Genomic DNA, 17,483 nt, shown 5'->3' on the forward strand with positions numbered 1-17,483 from the left:
CCTCCTGCAGGTGAGCCTTCCTTACCTGGAGGGCCCATGTCACCACAGCCTCCCATTTGAGTCCCTGATACACTGGTAAGGCAGGAAGATGGGCAACACAGGGCTTCTGCTTTATAGTGTGAAAGCCGCAGCTGACAGAAGGCCGAGAGTGCTTATGACGCCCAAGGCAAAGTGCAGGGGAACATCTCTGGACATTGCTGACAGGGAGCTCTAGATGATACCCACCCCCCTACTGAGCTGGGACAAGATCCCAAAAGGGTGGTGTGGGGAGCCCACCAAGGCATCGGAGTTCACAGCCCTGGGCTGTCTGGACAGCCCCCCTTTGGGAACTGTACTCATGCCACCATGGGCAGCAGGCGCTCCTAGAGCCCTGAAGTGGCTCCACCAGTGAAGCAGTCCGTGTACCAGTCATCTTTTATTGGGTTCTCAGGATATGAAAGGGCTCGGGGTGCCGGGCAAAGGTCACGGTCAGGAATGCAGAGTGCGCCTCCACACTGGGCCCTCTTCAGTGGTACTTGCGCCGCCGCTCGTGTTCTGAAGTTAGAAAGGCAAAACAGTAAGTTTCTTAAAAGGTATAAAGAAAGCACAAGATGATTGCAAGGGCAGGAGGCCAAAGTCGTGGAGAACCATCCAGAGAACTCCTTTCAGGAGACAACCCAGAACCTGCTGCCAGTGTCTCAGTGGAACTGGCAGATCTGGGGGCAGGGAGGCACCTCGAGCTATCTGCCACCTGGCCAGCCTCTTCCTTCCCAGAAGGAACACCCACTCTGACAGACAGCCCCTAAGAACCCATCCTTCAGAGCCAGCATCCCCTCGGATGCCACAGACTGGCTGGGGGCTGGACGCTGTCAGAAACAGCCCCTGAAACCCAGTCAGCGTCTCCCACCAGACAAGCTCCTCTTAGGTCTCAGAAGCAGGAACAGCTACACTTTTCTAGAACACTGCACAGACACTTGATCATACCACTCAATTCATTTCCCTGATTGTGTTGGCTGCTAGCAAGATGAAGCCAAACTTTCCACCAACCTTTCGCACAGCCTGCAGTATCTTATAGGACGCTTCCTAAGTATTACCTTTACCCCAGTTTCATCTTATTTTTCCTGTCTTTATTTTCTCTTTGCCACAATTTTCTCACTTAAAATAATATCCTATATACTATATTCTGATAAGTCCCTCCAATTCTTCAGCTATCAGTAGAATGGTGGACTTCTGAATCTGACTGTGAACCAATACCACCCTCTCATGGGAAGCCCCACTCCAGACAAGGCAATCCAAGAGACACTCACTGAGCTCCTTGTAAGAACGGCAGTAGTTGAAAAGCACGTAAGCTGCCAGCACCATAGAAATCCCAGCGACACTCCCTTTCTTCACATTGATATACTTATTGTAATACCTGTAGTAACCTGCAAACAGGAGAGGAGGTCACCATCCTGCTTTGCTGTGAACGCTTCACGCAGTGCAAAGTTGAGTCTGGCTTAAATTCAGGGACCCAGTCCTGCTCTGGCTCTAAGCCGCTCGCCCTACATGCACCGGTTGATCAGGGAAAAGCACAAATGCCCCATAGGGTCTTGGGTTCCCGAGAGCCCAGGACAAGCTCCAGCTAGGCCCACCTTGACCCTGCCCCTTCTCTTTGGTCTGGACCTTGCCGTAGAGCTGGCTCAGCCTCTCGGCCTTTGATCCTACCTCACCCTCACCTCCAGCCCTGCGGACCCCCTTACCCTAATTCTGACCGAGAACCCAACCCCCAGTAAGGGCCACTTGGCTGTGGCCAGCTGCGTCAGCCTGCCCTCGGGGAGGAGGAAGGCTTCGTGCATTCATCTCTTTACTGGATGCCCCCACCAGTGAGGAAAGACATAGTCTCTGCCCTTGGGAGGGGCTCAGGGCCTAGTCAATAAAAAAGGATGAAATGATCACAGGCCCCAGTGTACAACAGTGAGGGATGCCAGGAAGGAGCAGGGCAGGGAGCTGTGCGCACGAACAGGCCACACTCATCTCCACTGAGGAGTCAGGCACTGTTGTAACTAAGGGTGCGAACGAGGCAGAGCATTCTAATCTGAGAGCAAGGCTGAGGAAAGGCCTCAGGCAAGAGGAAACGTGGCACAAGACAGCCACAGGGCAGCCAGAATCTAAGGAAAAACACAGAAGGAGGGGCCCTGAGGCGGCCGCACACCAGGCAGGTCCCTGTGGGATGATGTGGTCTTTATTCCTGGAAGGATGCCACGGGCTCCACGGGACTGATCTGACTAGTCGAGCACTTGAAAATGCACAGACCTGAAGGACAGACCATTTCAAATATTCATCTTGGAAGTTTTGCCTGGCAGGGAGATAAGCATTATATTATGGACTGATATCCGCTATGCTACAAACTCATTTTCCTCTCAAATAAATCTTCTGATGTAAAAATGCTCATGGACATTTCTTTAAGATGTTGGCAGTGGTACCAATTCAAAGCAACGGAAAACATTTTGGCCGAAATATCTCAGAGCCAGCCTTGGGTAGGCCCAATCAAACACGGCAATTCCAGGATGAACAGTCGCTCCCTGTCCTTCTCTCCATAACTTACTGGTCTGAGGCAAGGCCTTTACTGCCCACATCAATTCAGGGCAAACGAGAACTGAAGACTCAAAGATTTGCTTTTGTCTACACATGTCCGTAAGGCTGGCTCTGACCTCTTTGAAACGCTCCAGCAATGCCCTTAGGGGTGAAATCCCGCATCAATATCCAGCTTGGCAGCTCCCCTAGTTTGACTTCCATGAGTTTCTTCTCCTTCAATGGTACTGAAAAGGAAGAGCAGAAAACACACACACTGAAAAATCTCCCCAAAACACAAAACATCCTTTTATGTCACTTATTTCACCCATTCAGTAAAGGTGCGTTCTGGGGGCCAGCCCCGTGGCCGAGTGGTTAAGTTCGCACACTCTGCTTCGGCAGCCCAGGGTTTCACGGGTTCGGATCCTGGGTGCGGACCTAGTGCCGCTCTCAAGCCATGCTGAGGCGGCGTCCCACATAGCAGAGCCAAGAGGACCTACAACTAGAAGACATAACTATATACTGGGGGGCTCTGGGGAGAAAGAAGAAGAAAAAATAAAGACTGACAACAGATGTTAGCTCAGGTGCCAATCTTTAAAAAAACTAAAGGTGCATTCAATAACATCACTACACAGAGGCTGCACGTAAGTGATGTTATGAATAAGTATGTCATACCAAGTGCATTATTTTAAGCTGGAGTCTATACAATGGCAGAACTGCTGCAGCGACAGCTTTATTAATGAAGAGGATTTTGAATGACAGCTTGCTGGGAATGACTGTGTAACAAGAGAACCAAGGGCCACGAGGAAGAAAGTAATCAAGTGGAGGAGAGAATAGAAAGGTTACTGCAAAACTAGTATTTACTTTACATATATTAGCTCATTTAATCTTCAGACAGTTGTTGATGCCTTTATTTTAAAGAGGGTGGCAGGAGTGACTTAGAAAAGTTGGGCAACTTGGCCAAGGTCACACAGCGTGCAGGCAGTGGAGGCTGGACACAACCTCAGGTCTGGCCCCCGCACTCCTGCAGCCAATCTGATTTCCACCTCAGGCATCCTACTTGGGACCACAGATGTCAACTTAGTAAAACCCACTCCAAATGATCCAACAGGCCCCGTATTCCAATGAGAGTCTGGGGACTGAGGACAAGTAGGGCTCCTGGTTGAGGCCATACTGTACTCGTCTCTCAGCTGAGGAAGAGAACGGGGCGGGGGTGGGGGGGGGGGGTCGGGGAGGGGGTGGACCCGTAAATGGCCAGATGCCCCTAAGGAGGAAATGGTCTCCCTTCCCCTCTCCCCCTGCAGAGATCAACTTTAAAAAGCTACCTAGCAGGTGTCTTCTTCAGGGCAAGGAGTCCAGGACTACTGTCCCTCCCTAAAAATGACCAACCACAGGAGGAGCCAGACTGATCACTCCAAGATTTCCTCTCCATTTTGGGGATCCAAGGAAAGACTAAGGCTCCTTAAGGACCAGCCTCAAGAGTCCAGCTGGGGAATCCCACAGGCCTCCCGACATCTCCCAACCCTTAACAAGGGCAAAGGCTGTCAGGCCATAAACAGAAATGCAAAGCTTAACAGCAGCTTCTAATCTACCACAGTCATCTGGTGAACCAGACACTTGGCCTTGATGGGCCAGACTGACAGCTTGTCAAGAGACTTGCATACATGGCTTTAGGGTCACAGTTTAGGCTGCCTGTTCCAAACAAACTGGCCCCAACCTTCCAACTAGTCTCATCCAGCAAATGTGGGGCAGCCACCATATGCCAGGCTGCACGCTAAGCACTGTGGATACAGCACTGACCACAGACAAGAGCCTTCCTCTCAGGAGCCAATGTTCTATGGGGAAGACAATCGTCTCATATCCACTCATCCTCTCTGCTCTCCACACTTCAGCCAACCCCCTTCCGTTTCTGCTAACGGACAGGATTGTTTTCACCCAAAGGCCTTTGCTTTGCAGTATCCCTGGATCGCCACAGGGTGTTCTCAAGGTAAGTGTCATCTCCTAAAAGGCCTCCTTCCATGCCCACGTTATCTCAAGCGCCAGCGCCTCCTTCCTATATAACCTTTGAGCTCCAGTTTCCTCATCTGTAAAATGGTTTATTCCACGGACTGAATGAGAATCTATGTAAAAGCATATGGAACAGTGCTCAGAACTGTAAACTGTTATGATTACTGTTGAAATATCATTAAGGTTTACGTGAAACGCCAACAAAGAAAAAAAGGAGAAGAGTAGAGAAAGAAATGGCATATAAACCAACTTTCGGACATTTTAAGCATGTAGATAACCACACGGGGATAATCACACCCTTTAGTTCTTCTATAAACAGAAAATGGTAATTAGTTTGGTAATATTTTTGAAATGTGTGAAACTCTCAAATGAATTTCAGGATATGTTCCAAATCTCTGTTGCAAAGATTAGTGTCAATGATATTAAGTTCAACACCAAACAATAATGTCATCTGAGAATGACCTATACCTTTCTCTGTCACCTTCCCTGTGCTATTTCTAGAAAAGCTGAAGAAGCACACATCTGACATCCCAGTTTTGTCTTCACTTGCATCGGTAGGCTTTTAGTCCAAGGACTGCTGTACCACATTTCTTCCTGAATAAGAACAGAGTCAGTACCTCTGTGACACTCTCAAAGCCTTCGCGCATGCGCTGAGGAGTGCAAAGGTCACTCTAAAACCAACTAGCAGGATGTCACTAACTGTTGACACTGGGTAATGAGTATGAAGCGTTCATTACATTATTCTATTGCCTTTGTATCAGAAATCTTCCATAATAAAAAGTTTAAAGATGCTTTTAAAAAATAGAACTATGTTGGGGGAGATGTGCCAAAGAAAAACAGTATTTTGAATCAAAGTATTTTTGATTGGTGTAAGGCTGGTGACTCAAAAAAAAAAAAAAAGTCACTTCTGGGTCCAGTGTGAAGCTATTTTTTCACATTCACACAAACTATGAAAATATATTCTGCATTCTCATGACCACATTCAGGGGCTGGCATGGTGCCCTGGCACATCACAGGAGAAAAAAGCCAACAATTTAAAATTTATTTTTCTACATATTTGTGTGTCTGTACTATGAAGATAAGAGTGTTTCCTTAATCCAAACTAGGAAATTTTTAAACATAGAAAAAAAAATCACATTAGCCTTAAGGAGAGCCAAATATAGCACCCCCACAAAACTCCAAGGGACCATCACATTGATCAGAGATGCACCCACACTTATTCCAAGGATTTCTCCTTTAGTGGAAGACAAAGGCCTCAGTCCTTGGCAGCCTCACTGGAACCCTCCCCCGACACTCACTCCTCTGCAGTCGCTGACTCACACCAGTAGAGGGCAGTCGTGAACAGAGCCGACTCTGGGGTCAAGTATTCCGGGTTGAGTGCCACTTCCTAACTGCTTGAGCATCTGGGCAAGTTACTGCCCTCTCTGCCTCAGTTTCCTCCTTTGTAAAATAAGGGTAAAAACAGTACCCACCTTAGTACTTGGCTCGAGGTACTACATAAATGGGTATTATTATGATCTGTCTTTCTGCCTATGAGCTATCTGAAGGCGGGAGCATCCCCACACACAGTTCCCGGTCATGACAGACTTTCAGTGAAGGGTGTGGAAGGCCCACAGGTTCTTGGCTGGGGACAGGGCTACCTGGCCTGATTTTACTTCAAGAAGCACACTGCCTACCTATGTGGGGAGGCATGAAAATGCCAAGTGTTTCCTGGGTGCTAAATCCAACCTAGGGATTGACCAGAGAGTAAAGAGTTTAGGCTCTGCAGGCCACCCAAGCTCTCTGGAGCGTAGTCTTTTTTTTTTTTTTAAACAAATTTTTAAAAATCATAAAAACCATTCTCAGCTCACGGGACATACAAAAACAGGCCCCGGGAAATCCAGCCCATTGGCCACAGTTTGCCGACCCCTGATCTCATCTATTGCTGTTAATTCACAGTTCCATCACTTTACTTGCTAGTGAACTAGTGGCGCACGCTCTGGCAGCAGACACCCTCTAAAAGAGCATCAACACTGAAGAGACCTGGACTCCCAATTCCTCCACCTGGGGTGATGCTGAATGGGCCACTATGACCTTGCCCAAGGGTCACAGAGTGAAAGCTGGCATGACCAGCACTCGACTGTGGGCCAGGCAGTGTTCCACGTACCTCACGGGTACAAAATTGTTTAATCCTCAGACCACAGTGCTCTTCACAACAACCCTCTGCTTAAATAAGACGCCAAGTCCCAATGATTCCCTTTTACACGTTGCCTTGTTTAAACAGCTCACAGCCACCGTGGGTAAGTATTCTCACGCCTGTTTTCACAGATGGGAAAAACAGCATCACTCTCATCTTTTCTGACCCCCTCTTCACTTCACCAGGCTGGGACTAAGAATATAGAAATTGGGGTAAGACACACACCGGTTAATCAAAACTCTGCCACTATGACGCAGTGTGACCTCAGGCAGGCCACCCCACATCCCTGTCCGTTATTTGCCTCATCTTTAAAATGGGATCAATGTTCCTGGCACTGACTTCCTGACAAGGCAACTGTGAAGATCAAGGGCTAAAACATGGTTTTCGTATTAAAGGGAAAAAATCAGTGTGCACAGTCCGATGAGTGTAGAGATTTATGTGTCACCGAAAAGCTCCTGCGCATAAGGTCATCTTTGGGAATAAAGCTCAGTTTACCAGGAGACAAGCCCCCCCGACTTCTAGTTTTGAATGGCAGCTCAGCCCTCTCACTAGTAGTGACCTTGAACGGGTCACTCCACCTCTCTGAGCCTCTTCGGCGCATATTTAACAGAAACGCCTCGAATCTTAAGCGGTGTCAGGCACCGTCTTGGGCTTAACTTGAGCTTCAGCTTCGGGAAAAGGGACAGAAGCTGCGCGCAGGGTTCAAGTGCAAAGCGCCCGGGTGGCGGAAGGGACGAGAGCACCTACTCCTCAGCGGGGAGAGGCAGGGTGGCCGAGGGGCGCGGTCCCAGGCCCGGGGGCGCGGCGCTCGGCTGCCCTCCCCGTCCCCGCTGCGGCAGGGGGCGCGGGCCCTGCACGGGCTGGTGGAGCGGCGGGGCGAGCGGACAGGGGTCGGATGCGTGGGACCCGGGGCGTCTCAAGTGAGGGCGCGGTGAAGGTCCTGAGCGACGGGCAGGCGGCTCCGCAGCTCCCTCCCCTCCCAGGAAGGTTCCGGACCCCAGACCCCGGTTCCCGCCGCCAAGCTGGAGGCCCCAGCGGGGTGCAGACACTCACCGACTGACGCCATCTTGGAGTCCTGGGTGTCCGCTGTGCCGGGCCGCGCGAGGCCTGCTGGGAAAGGAGCACGCGCCCCGCGGCCGCGGGGAGCAGAGGCTCACGGGAAGCAGGTCGCGACCGCTACGAGGCTGGGGCTGCAAGTGCGCCATGGAGTGAAGGGCGAAGTCCGTGGAGGGCAAAGCAGTTGGGGGCGAGGAGAAGCGGGGCTCAGCTTGGGCTCCTAATCCTAGGAGGGAGGAAGACGGGGAGGCTGGAAGGGACCGAAAATAGGAAGTGAGGAGAACAGAGCATCCTGGCTTTCCTACTCTGTCGCCTTTCCTCCTCTGAGATATGCTGCGACTCTCAAGGAATTCCCAGGCGCCAGGAAAAGCTGATCCAGGTGTAGGCTCCAAATACGTAGGTTTGATTCAAGAGTACCTATATGTGTCCCAGCTCTGATCTGAGACCTGAGGACAGAAATAAGCAAGACCCTAGGGATACAAAGCTCCCGCCCTTCTTTCTGCCACTTCTCCAGGCACAATGATGCTTCACCACGATCTTTATTTTTCTGCGAAGGCCACGATCTGGTGTTGATAAGAACTTGAGTAACTGGGCTCCATTCCTGGTTAAGCAATTCTGACTTGGGCAAGACACTGGATTCTCTGAATCTCAGCTTCCTCCTCTCTAAGATAGGGATGCAGCCCTCACCTGGCATCCTTGTTGTTGGAATTAAATGAAACAATGTGTCACAATAAAGGATTAAGGGGCCGGCACTGTGACCCAGTCGTTAAGTTCATGCCCTCCCCTTCCACGGCCCAGGGTTTGGCTGGTTTGGAACCTGGGCACCGACATGGCACTGCTCATCTGGCCATGCTGAGGCGGCGTCCCACATGCCACAACCAGAGGCACTCGCAACTAGAATATATGCAACTATGTACTGGGGGGCTTTGGGGAGAAGAAGGAAAAAAAAAAAGATTGGCAACAGATGTTAGGTCAGGCGCCAATCTTTAAAAATAAATAAATAAATAAATAAAGGATTAGGAACTGAGTGGATATTAGGAACTGGACCAGTGAACTGATAACTTCATCAGAAAAGTGACTTGGGGGAGTTAATTTTCAAACTCGTCTTTATCAGTCGTTTATTCATTCACCAAACCCACACTACAATGTACTGGGCACTAGGGACATAGCAGTCAATCAGACGTGGTCTCTGCGCTCTAGGATCCCTGGTATTGGGTGGGAGGCAGATGTGTAGACAGGTGAGAGCACTGTCGTAGATGCATGTGAAGGTGTGCAGCAGGGAGCCATGAGCTCCTAGGGAGGGAGAGATTTAGGGGGGCTTCAGGGAAGAGATGGTCATCTGAGCTGGCTTTTGAAAAATGAAGATGCAGGGGGTGGCCCCATGGCCTAGTGGTTAGGTTCGTGTGCTCCACTTCAGTGGCCCAGGTTTGCCAGTTGGGATCCTGGGCACAGACCTACACACCACTTATCAAGCCATGCTCTGGTGACATCTCACATAGAAGAACTAGAATGACCTACAACTAGGATATACAACTATGTACTAGGGCTTTGGAGAGGGGAAAAAAAAGAGGAAGATTGGCAACAGAGGTTAGCTCAGGGCCAATCTTCCTCACCAAAAAAGAAAAAAAAGAGCTAAAAAAAAAAAGAAATGAAAAATGAAGACACAGTTGACAAGTAGACACGCTGACAAAGGACACTCCAGCCACCAGGAACTGCATGTACAAAGGCATAAAGGGATAGAGCCATGCAGTGGGTTTGGGTCAGAATGGTGGGACTTGGGTGTTATTGTTTAATGGGTACAGAGTTTCTGTTTAGATGATGAAAAAGTTCTGGAGATGGATAGTGGTGATGTTTGCACAACAATGTGAATGTACTTAATGCCACTGAATTGTACACTTAAATATAGTTAAGGGTCCAGCCTGCTGGTGCAGCAGTTAAGTGTGCACATTCCACTTTGGCAGCCCAGGGTTCAGTGGTTCAGATCCTGGGTGCAGACATGGCACCGCTTGGCATGCCGTGCTGTGGTAGGCGTCCCACATATAAAATAGAGGAAGATGGGCATGGATGTTAGCTCAGGGCCAGTCTTCCTCAGCAAAAAGAGGAGGACTGGCAGCAGATGTTAGCTCAGGGCTAATCTTCTTCAAGAAAAAAAAAGTTAAAATGGTAAGTTTTATGTATATTTTACAATAAAAAAATAAAAAGAAAGAAGAATGGTGGCAGCAATGTTGGAGATGGATGAGTCTGGAGAGGCAAGCAGGGGTCAGAACACAAAATGCTGTGAATGCTAGGTGAAGAGTGGAGCTTATCCTGAGAGCAATGGGGAGCCAGCCAGGGTTTAAGAAAGAGAGTGGCATGATCAGACCTACATACTAGAACAATAACCCAGGTTGCTGGGTAGATAATAGATGAAGGGGGGTGGGGGGTGAGGGTGTAAAACTGGTGCAGGCCAGCTATGCAGGGGACATAGTCCTGCAGGATGCTCATGTCAACAAGTATTGAGTGCTACTCCGTGCCAGGCACTGTTCCAGGCACTGGAGATCCTGGGAAAACAAAGCAAATAAAAATCCCTGCCTTTTGTGGAGTGTTCGTTCCAGAGGAGAGAGGACAATAAACAAACAAATGGAATTTATAGTCAGGATGGGCTGGGTTTGGCTGCAGTGAAGAAAAACCAAACCAACAAACAAAAAACCCCTCCAAATCCCAGGGATTTTATTTTTAAAAGGTTATGCCCATCACAGATAGTCAAGGGATTCCACTCGTTGTACTCACTCAGGGATTCAGGCTAACAAGCAGCCACTATGTCAACCAGCTGACTGCCACGCCAGAGGAAAGAGACCAGTTTGGAGCCGCATTGCAGGTCCACACCCTGGCCTGGAGATGCACCGCTACCGCCGCGCACACTCATTGGCCGAAATTGGTCACGTGGCCTCATCTGCCAGAGGGACCTGGAGGCGCAAAGCCATCTTCCGCTCCAAAGAGCGGAATGTAAGAGAGACCTGGGAAATGGCCATGATCTCGCCATTGCGTTTGATGGTGATGAGTGGAGAAAAAGAAAGCTGTGAAGGTCAGCGAGTGCCAGGGGACGTGAGGCAGTGGTTTTAAACAGGGTGACTGAGCAGACCGCCCCAGAGGTGACACGTGGCAAAGGCCGGTGAGGGCGCGGAGTGAGCCACGTGGACGTCTGGGGGTCGCGAGAGGCGGCAGGCAGAGAGGGCAGGTTGGCCTGTTTACAGAAGGGAAGCAATGGAGAGCAGGGACAGACACATTCAGCGGGCAGATCCTCCGGGCTTGGGAGTGGACTGTGTTTGACAGGGGGTGGTGGGAAGGGGTCGAGGACATCCTCAATTTTCTGGCCTGGGAGGGGATGGGTGGGAAAACTACCACTGAGATGGGAGCAATTAGACCAGCGCTGTCCCATGGACCGGTCTGTGGTGATGGAAATGGTCTGTGCGCTGTCCAATTCCATAGCCACCGACCACATTTGGTTTTTGAGTCCTATTTACTTAATTTCAGTTAATTGATTGATTGATGAATGTGGCCAGTGACTAATACCTAGATCATGTTTTAAAATGTAGGTTTTATTATTATTCACATATAGTGAGGTCAACAGATCGGGAGATGATTGCCAGTGAAAGGATAGCTCATTATTTACAGTTTCCAAGAGAAGGGGATGTGTGTGTGGGAGTGGGGGGGGGGGGATGGGACAGAGAACAGAGGAAGCACCAGGTGGGTCAGAAGGCAGAGGGAGGGAGGAAAAATGTGGGCAAGAGCCTTTGTTGTGGTTTCCATGGGACAGAACAGGTGAGGCAGGGAAAACAGGTTTAAGATTGGCAAGTTTGAATCATTTCAGGGGGCTCCAGGGTGTAGGCAGTGGAGTGATGAGGGCAGGTGGCCTGGAGTGTAAGAGCCCGGTAAAGAAGGTGGTTGGGAGTATGGGCTCTGGAACAATTTGCATTTGAAAGATGTGCTCCTGCACAGGTTGTTAGAACCACATTCGGGGATTTCATCGCAGGGACAAACGCTGGCCCCTTCCCAGCCAGCAGGCACCAGCAGACAGCGGCAAGGGTAGGCTTGGGTAGAGCTGCCCGCCTCCGGGCACTTTGAGGACTGTACAGTTTTCTTCTCTATTCAAGGAAGAGCCTAAGTGTGAAAACCAGAAGGATTTGTGGTTACGTAAAAACCACGAGTCCAAACAAAGCCTGGGGTCACCATGTCTGGGTTTACCCGTGACCCATGATTTCTAAACCCTAGTTGCTCATCCTCAGAAGGAAGCAGGGACAAGGAAGGGGTGAACCCAAAGGTGCTCCTGTCCCAGGAGCACCATGTAACCCCCCTGGCCCCGAGGCTCAGCGTCAGGTCCACACCCTGGGTGGAGGGCTGGAATTTACTCCTCTCCTAGGTCCATCAAGAAAACAGACTCTTCACTGGGGAGGAGATCCAGTTTCTTGACATTCATCTCCTTTGGAATGCTTTTTCTTTCCTTTCTTCTCTTAAAACAAAAACAAACAAAAAATCCAATGCTGTCTGAGGAAACTTCAGATGGCAAGTTTTTCTTGTGTTGCCAGAATAATTCATCTCAGGTCCTGCCAAGTTCAGCAAGTTGTCACCAGCAGTGTGCAGGGGTGTAGGAGCAGGAGGCATGGGACCCATCAAGACTTGTTCTAAGGGGTTTGCATTTCTGGGGGTGACATATTGGGATCTGGTTTCCAGAGGGGGTGCAGCAGCTCTCTGTTAGACGGAAAGCTGTGGCCATTCCAGCTTTGGTGACCTTGAACGACCTTTCTTATCACCTCAGAAACAATAGGGGTGCCTCCTGCCGGGAGAACAGCCCCATATCGGGGAGCTCATTACAGTTAATAAAGGCTTTTGCGATCATTGTTGCATCTTCCAAGGTTCTGGAGGGTAGGGGTCATTACCTTCACTTGCCAGATAGACACAACATCAAACAATATTCCCTGTGATCCTGTTCTTATTGGCGAGTACGCTGTGACCTATGTCTGCAGTAGCATCCATCAAACTCGAAGAAAATGGTCAGTTTACTTTTCTGTTTCATTCAGTATAAATTGAGCTCCTTTTTAAAGCTGTGTTTCTGAACTTAAAGTGTGGTTGTCTCATCAGAGATGTTCAGTAGATGTTTGTTAAGTTATTGTGTGAAAAAATAGAGGTAAATGAACAAAACAGTGCATAAAAGAATCACAGTGAGAGTGGGAGAGAAGCAGAGTTATTATGATGGTGAGGAAGCTTAAAGAGGTGGTGCACGAGAGGACGCAGCCTGTAGGGGGGAGGATAACAGGGGAGAGGTGAGAGGTGCTGAAGAGAGAGAGAGAGAAGAGAAAAATCCCAGAGGATCTGATTTATATACAACTAAAGGGAAATAGGACAGAAGGAGGGTAACAAAGGGAGAGACCAGGTTAGGAGAAAGCAGGAAACAGAATGAATGAGAAGATAATTTTAAAAGGCAGAAAGGTTAGAAATGAAATTTATACTACAAATCAGGAAGATACAAATGAGAGAAGAGGGGACATAAAATTAAATGAAGTTGTAAAAGATGGCTGAAAAAAATTAAAAATGGGAGTAACAAAAATAAAACACATTATGAAGAGAATGTGAGACAGAGTTGTAGACAAGGAACGGTATTGAAACACAAAAAAGAACTGAAAAGCAAGAGAAAATTGTAAAAATTACAAATTAGGAAATGATGAAGGACTCAATGAAAGGGAAGTGAAGAAGGAAGGTGTGGATGTGCGTGGAAATGGAGAAATACACAATCTTAGAAAGACCGAAATATAACAATGAACAAAAGAGACTGTCTTCATCAGTTTGAGGGGCTGTAACAAATTACCACAGACGAGGGGGTTTAAACAACATAAAATTTATAGCTCACAGTTCTGGAGGCTAGAAGTCCGGAAACAGTGTGTCTGCAGATTCAGTTCTTGGGGAGGGCTCTCTTCCTGGTTTGCAGACGGCCACCTTCCCATTGCATGCTCACAAGGAAGAGAGCAGAGAGGGAAGCAAGCTCTCTCCAGTCTCTTACAAGGGCGCTAGTCTCACCTTGGGGGCTCCATCCTCAGGACCTAATTACTTCCCAAAGATCCCACCTCCTAACACTATGACCTGGGGGCTTAGGGTTTCAACATATGAATTTTCAGAAGATGCAAACATGAAGTCCATAAGAGGAATCTAAGGCAGTGATGGAAATAGAGAGAATTAAGTAGTAATTCTCTGGAAAATCCTCCCTGTGGCTCTCTCTTTCAGCACCTACACAGAGGGGCCCCACAGGAACTGGTTTCATGGCCTCAGCATGCTGGTATTGAATTGACGGGCTGTGTCTGGGGGGATGGCTGGATCTAAGTTACAGGAACCTGGTGAAGTGATCTCCTTTCACACTGGGATGTGGTTGTCATGTCGCTCGCATGGGTCCTGACACTTTCCAGGGTGGGAGTTTCTGAAGAAGGTGACAAAAATAGCAAAGAATGTGCCTTCTCTGGGAATTAGTGCTGAGAAATCTATTGGGACATATCCAGAAATGATTTTGGTGTTAATAGAGCTCTACCTGTAAGTTAGAGTTGGGGTTCGGTACTGTAAACCTTAATTGTATACTAAGGAAGCAATAATTATGTAATAATTGAGCGATAATTAAGATACTAGCATAGTAGCCTTGATGGAACGCAATGCAACATTTAGAGTTATGATTAAAAGGATTAGGCAAAATGGAAGATGTAATATTTAAAGTAAAATAGATTCTGAAATGGTATTTATAATTTTTAAATATTTAAGACAAAATTCTTGCAAGTGGATAATATGTGAGAGGAATGTTAAAATATCATTGTTAAATGATGGGCCTTTGGTTTTGTTCAAATGCAATTTTCTTTTAATAAGGTTGTATTTTCAGGATCCCCTATAGTTATATATAAGCTCCTGGCCTCACCACCAAGCTGCCCATGTGTGGATCTGACCCTAAACTGCATATCAAAGGTTTTGAGAACTGAGCCACAGGGTAAACAACTACCCAGGCCCCAGACTGACCCGTGCATGGGGCACATGCAGGACAACGCCAAATAGCACTGCAAAGCATTTGTCAAAATCCAACACCGTTCATGATAAACACTCTCAGTAAACTAGGAATGGAGTGGAACTTTCTCAGCTTCATAAAGACTATCTACAAGAAACCTACAGCCAACATCACGCTTACTGGAGAGAAACTAGAACCTTTCCCACTAAGATCAGGAACAAGGCAAGGATGTCCCCTCTCACCACTCCTTTTCAACATGGCACTGGAAGTCCTTGCTAATGCAATGAGGCAAGGTATACAGACTGGGAAGGAAGATATAAAACTGTCTTTGTTCATGAATGATATGATCGTCTATGCAGAAAATCTGAAAGAAATGACAAAAAAACTCCTGGAACTAGTAGGTGATTATAGCAAGGTTGCAGGGTACAAGGTTAATATACGAAAGTCAATTGCTTTCCTGTATACCCAGAATGAACAAATGGAACTTGAAATTAAAAATACCATTTACATTAGCACCAAAAAATATGAAATACCTAGGTATAAATCTAGCAAATGTACAAGATGGACACGAGGAAAAGCTATAACACTCTGATGAACAAAATCAAAGAACTAAATAAATGGAGAGGTATTTCAGGTTCCTGGATAGGAAGACTCAATATTGTCAAGATGTCAGTTCTTCCCAACTTGATCTATAGATTCAATGCGATCCCAATCAAGATCCCTGCAAGTTATTTTATAGATGTTGATAAACTGATTCTAAAGTTTAAGTGGAGAGGCAAAAGATCCAGAATAGCCAACACAATATTGAAGGAAATGAACAAAGTTGAAGGGCTGATGCTATCTGACTTCAAGACTTACTATAAAGCTACAGTAATCAAGATAACGTGGTATTGGGGCCAGCCCTATGGCATAGTGGTTAAGTTTGGCGTGCTCTGCTTTGGTGGCCCAGGTTCACAGTTTCAGATCCCAGGCGTGGACCTACACCACTTGTCAGCCATGGTGTGGCAGCAACCCACATACAAAATGGAGGAAGATTGGCACAGGTGTTAGTTTTCTGAACGTGTGCACTTGGAGAATTCCCCAGGTATGCTCTGATGGAGAAGTTCCCCATGAGGATCATTGTGTGACCCTAAATCTTCATGCCATCACATCTTATATTCAAACAGTAGAGGTGGGTTGTTATCCAATTAGCCGCCAGGGGGCACTATAGACACAGAAAAAATATCCTTTGGCTGACCCACCAGCCCAACACCTCCCCCACCCCCCCATGACAGAATTTGATTACATCAGCCAGACCCTCAAACAAGGAGGGTCTGCAGCTGCTGGCTTTCCCTTAAGGGGAGCAAAGCAAGGAAACCAACAAATAACATGCCCCCTTTTTGTGAAAGAATAAGAAAGATTATGTGCTGCTGAATTTATAATAGGTGACAGGCACCCAACTTATATCAATGCTTTTGTGTCTCTTCCCAAATCTTTAATTGCAGTGTGGTCTTGGACAACCATTTCTTCATTTGGTCACAGGTTCTTCATCCGTAAGATGGAAATTTTGGAATGAGTAGTGTGCAAGGTCCCATCTGGGTCAGAATTCCTTGGGGTCATGATTTAGCTTGGGGCAAGGAACCTCTGTCGTTGAGTCTTGATGATTTGGGGAAATCAGATAAAAGCAGTGAGCCCTCTCTCCATGCATTGCCAGCCTCATGATCTGTAACCACTTCAGGGTGTTCACTGTGTCCTGAGGCCACCCATGGTCCTTGGTTAAACAGCTCTACCTTGCATTCTGGTGCCCACCCTTACTGGTCCCTCCCGCTCAGGGCATCATTCACAGCTGGATGCCTCAGCGTTAGAGAAGCAGTTCAGAGACTGACCCACTCCGGGATGTTGCCTTTTGTTTTCAAGAATTGAGACACTAAGAAATGCTTCTTTGGGGAGAAGAAATGTGTCGTTGTCACGTTCTCCAACCCAGCCCCAAAAGCAGCCTCAATTGTTTTCTAGAAAGTGGCAAATGGTTTCTGCAGATTCTCTCTCCAAAGTATTGAGTTGTCCCCGAACTGGAAGTGAAGTCCTCTTAGCTCTCTGCTCCTGCTCCTGTGGGCACAGTTAACCCAAGAGAGAGTTTTTTTCTTGGTCTCCCAGCAATATGGCCTGCCTGAAGTTGGTGCTCTGGGTCTCCCTAATGTAGGAACTTCCTTCACCTTCTCCACGCAGGTGAGGAACATGGCAGAGGCAGCCGGATGGAAAGGGCGCCCCTGGGTCTAAGCAGAAGTACGCACTGACATTGTCATTATGACAGTCATGCTCCATGAAGAGGCTTATCAGAAAACCTAGAACATTGTGGGCACTTAATAAATGAAAGCTATTGCCTGAGAATACACACGCAGAGTCATTATGCATAACAGACACACACAAAAAGCTTCTTTCTCTCTGAAGCCCAACGGATAACCCTGGGACAGGAATCCAGCGCTGAGTATGTCCCAGGAGCCATTTCTGTCCAAAAGCTGGTGAGATGGAGCAGGAGGTCAGAGGAGTAACCCCAGGAGGCCATCATGCAAGTGACCTTCCTGCCCAGGCAGCCTGCCCTCGATGACCATCATGGGCTCTCTGGAGCTGGACTCGGGGGGGCAAGGAGTGTGCAGGATCCTGTCTGGAGCATGCACAGAGGATGACTGTGGGGCTCCAAGAATCTACGCTGGCAATGGAGAGAGA

The 17,483-nt window shown here is 48.0% G+C and overlaps 1 protein-coding gene across 1 annotated transcript; it reads right to left on the bottom strand.

Moving 5' to 3' along the window:
• Positions 1-402: 402 nt before the first annotated feature.
• Positions 403-7,834, bottom strand: ATP5MF (ATP synthase membrane subunit f). The gene is made up of 4 exons (XM_046665926.1): positions 7,766-7,834; positions 2,670-2,777; positions 1,287-1,403; positions 403-534 (listed from the first exon to the last, which is right to left on the bottom strand). Exons 1-4 carry the CDS (start codon positions 7,776-7,778, stop codon positions 506-508), a joined length of 267 nt encoding a protein of 88 aa, XP_046521882.1. The 5' UTR covers positions 7,779-7,834; the 3' UTR covers positions 403-505.
• Between the last annotated feature and the right edge of the window lie 9,649 nt (positions 7,835-17,483).

The sequence above is a fragment of the Equus quagga genome, chromosome 7 (genome assembly GCF_021613505.1).
Source record: "Equus quagga isolate Etosha38 chromosome 7, UCLA_HA_Equagga_1.0, whole genome shotgun sequence".
Classification (NCBI taxonomy): domain Eukaryota; kingdom Metazoa; phylum Chordata; class Mammalia; order Perissodactyla; family Equidae; genus Equus; species Equus quagga.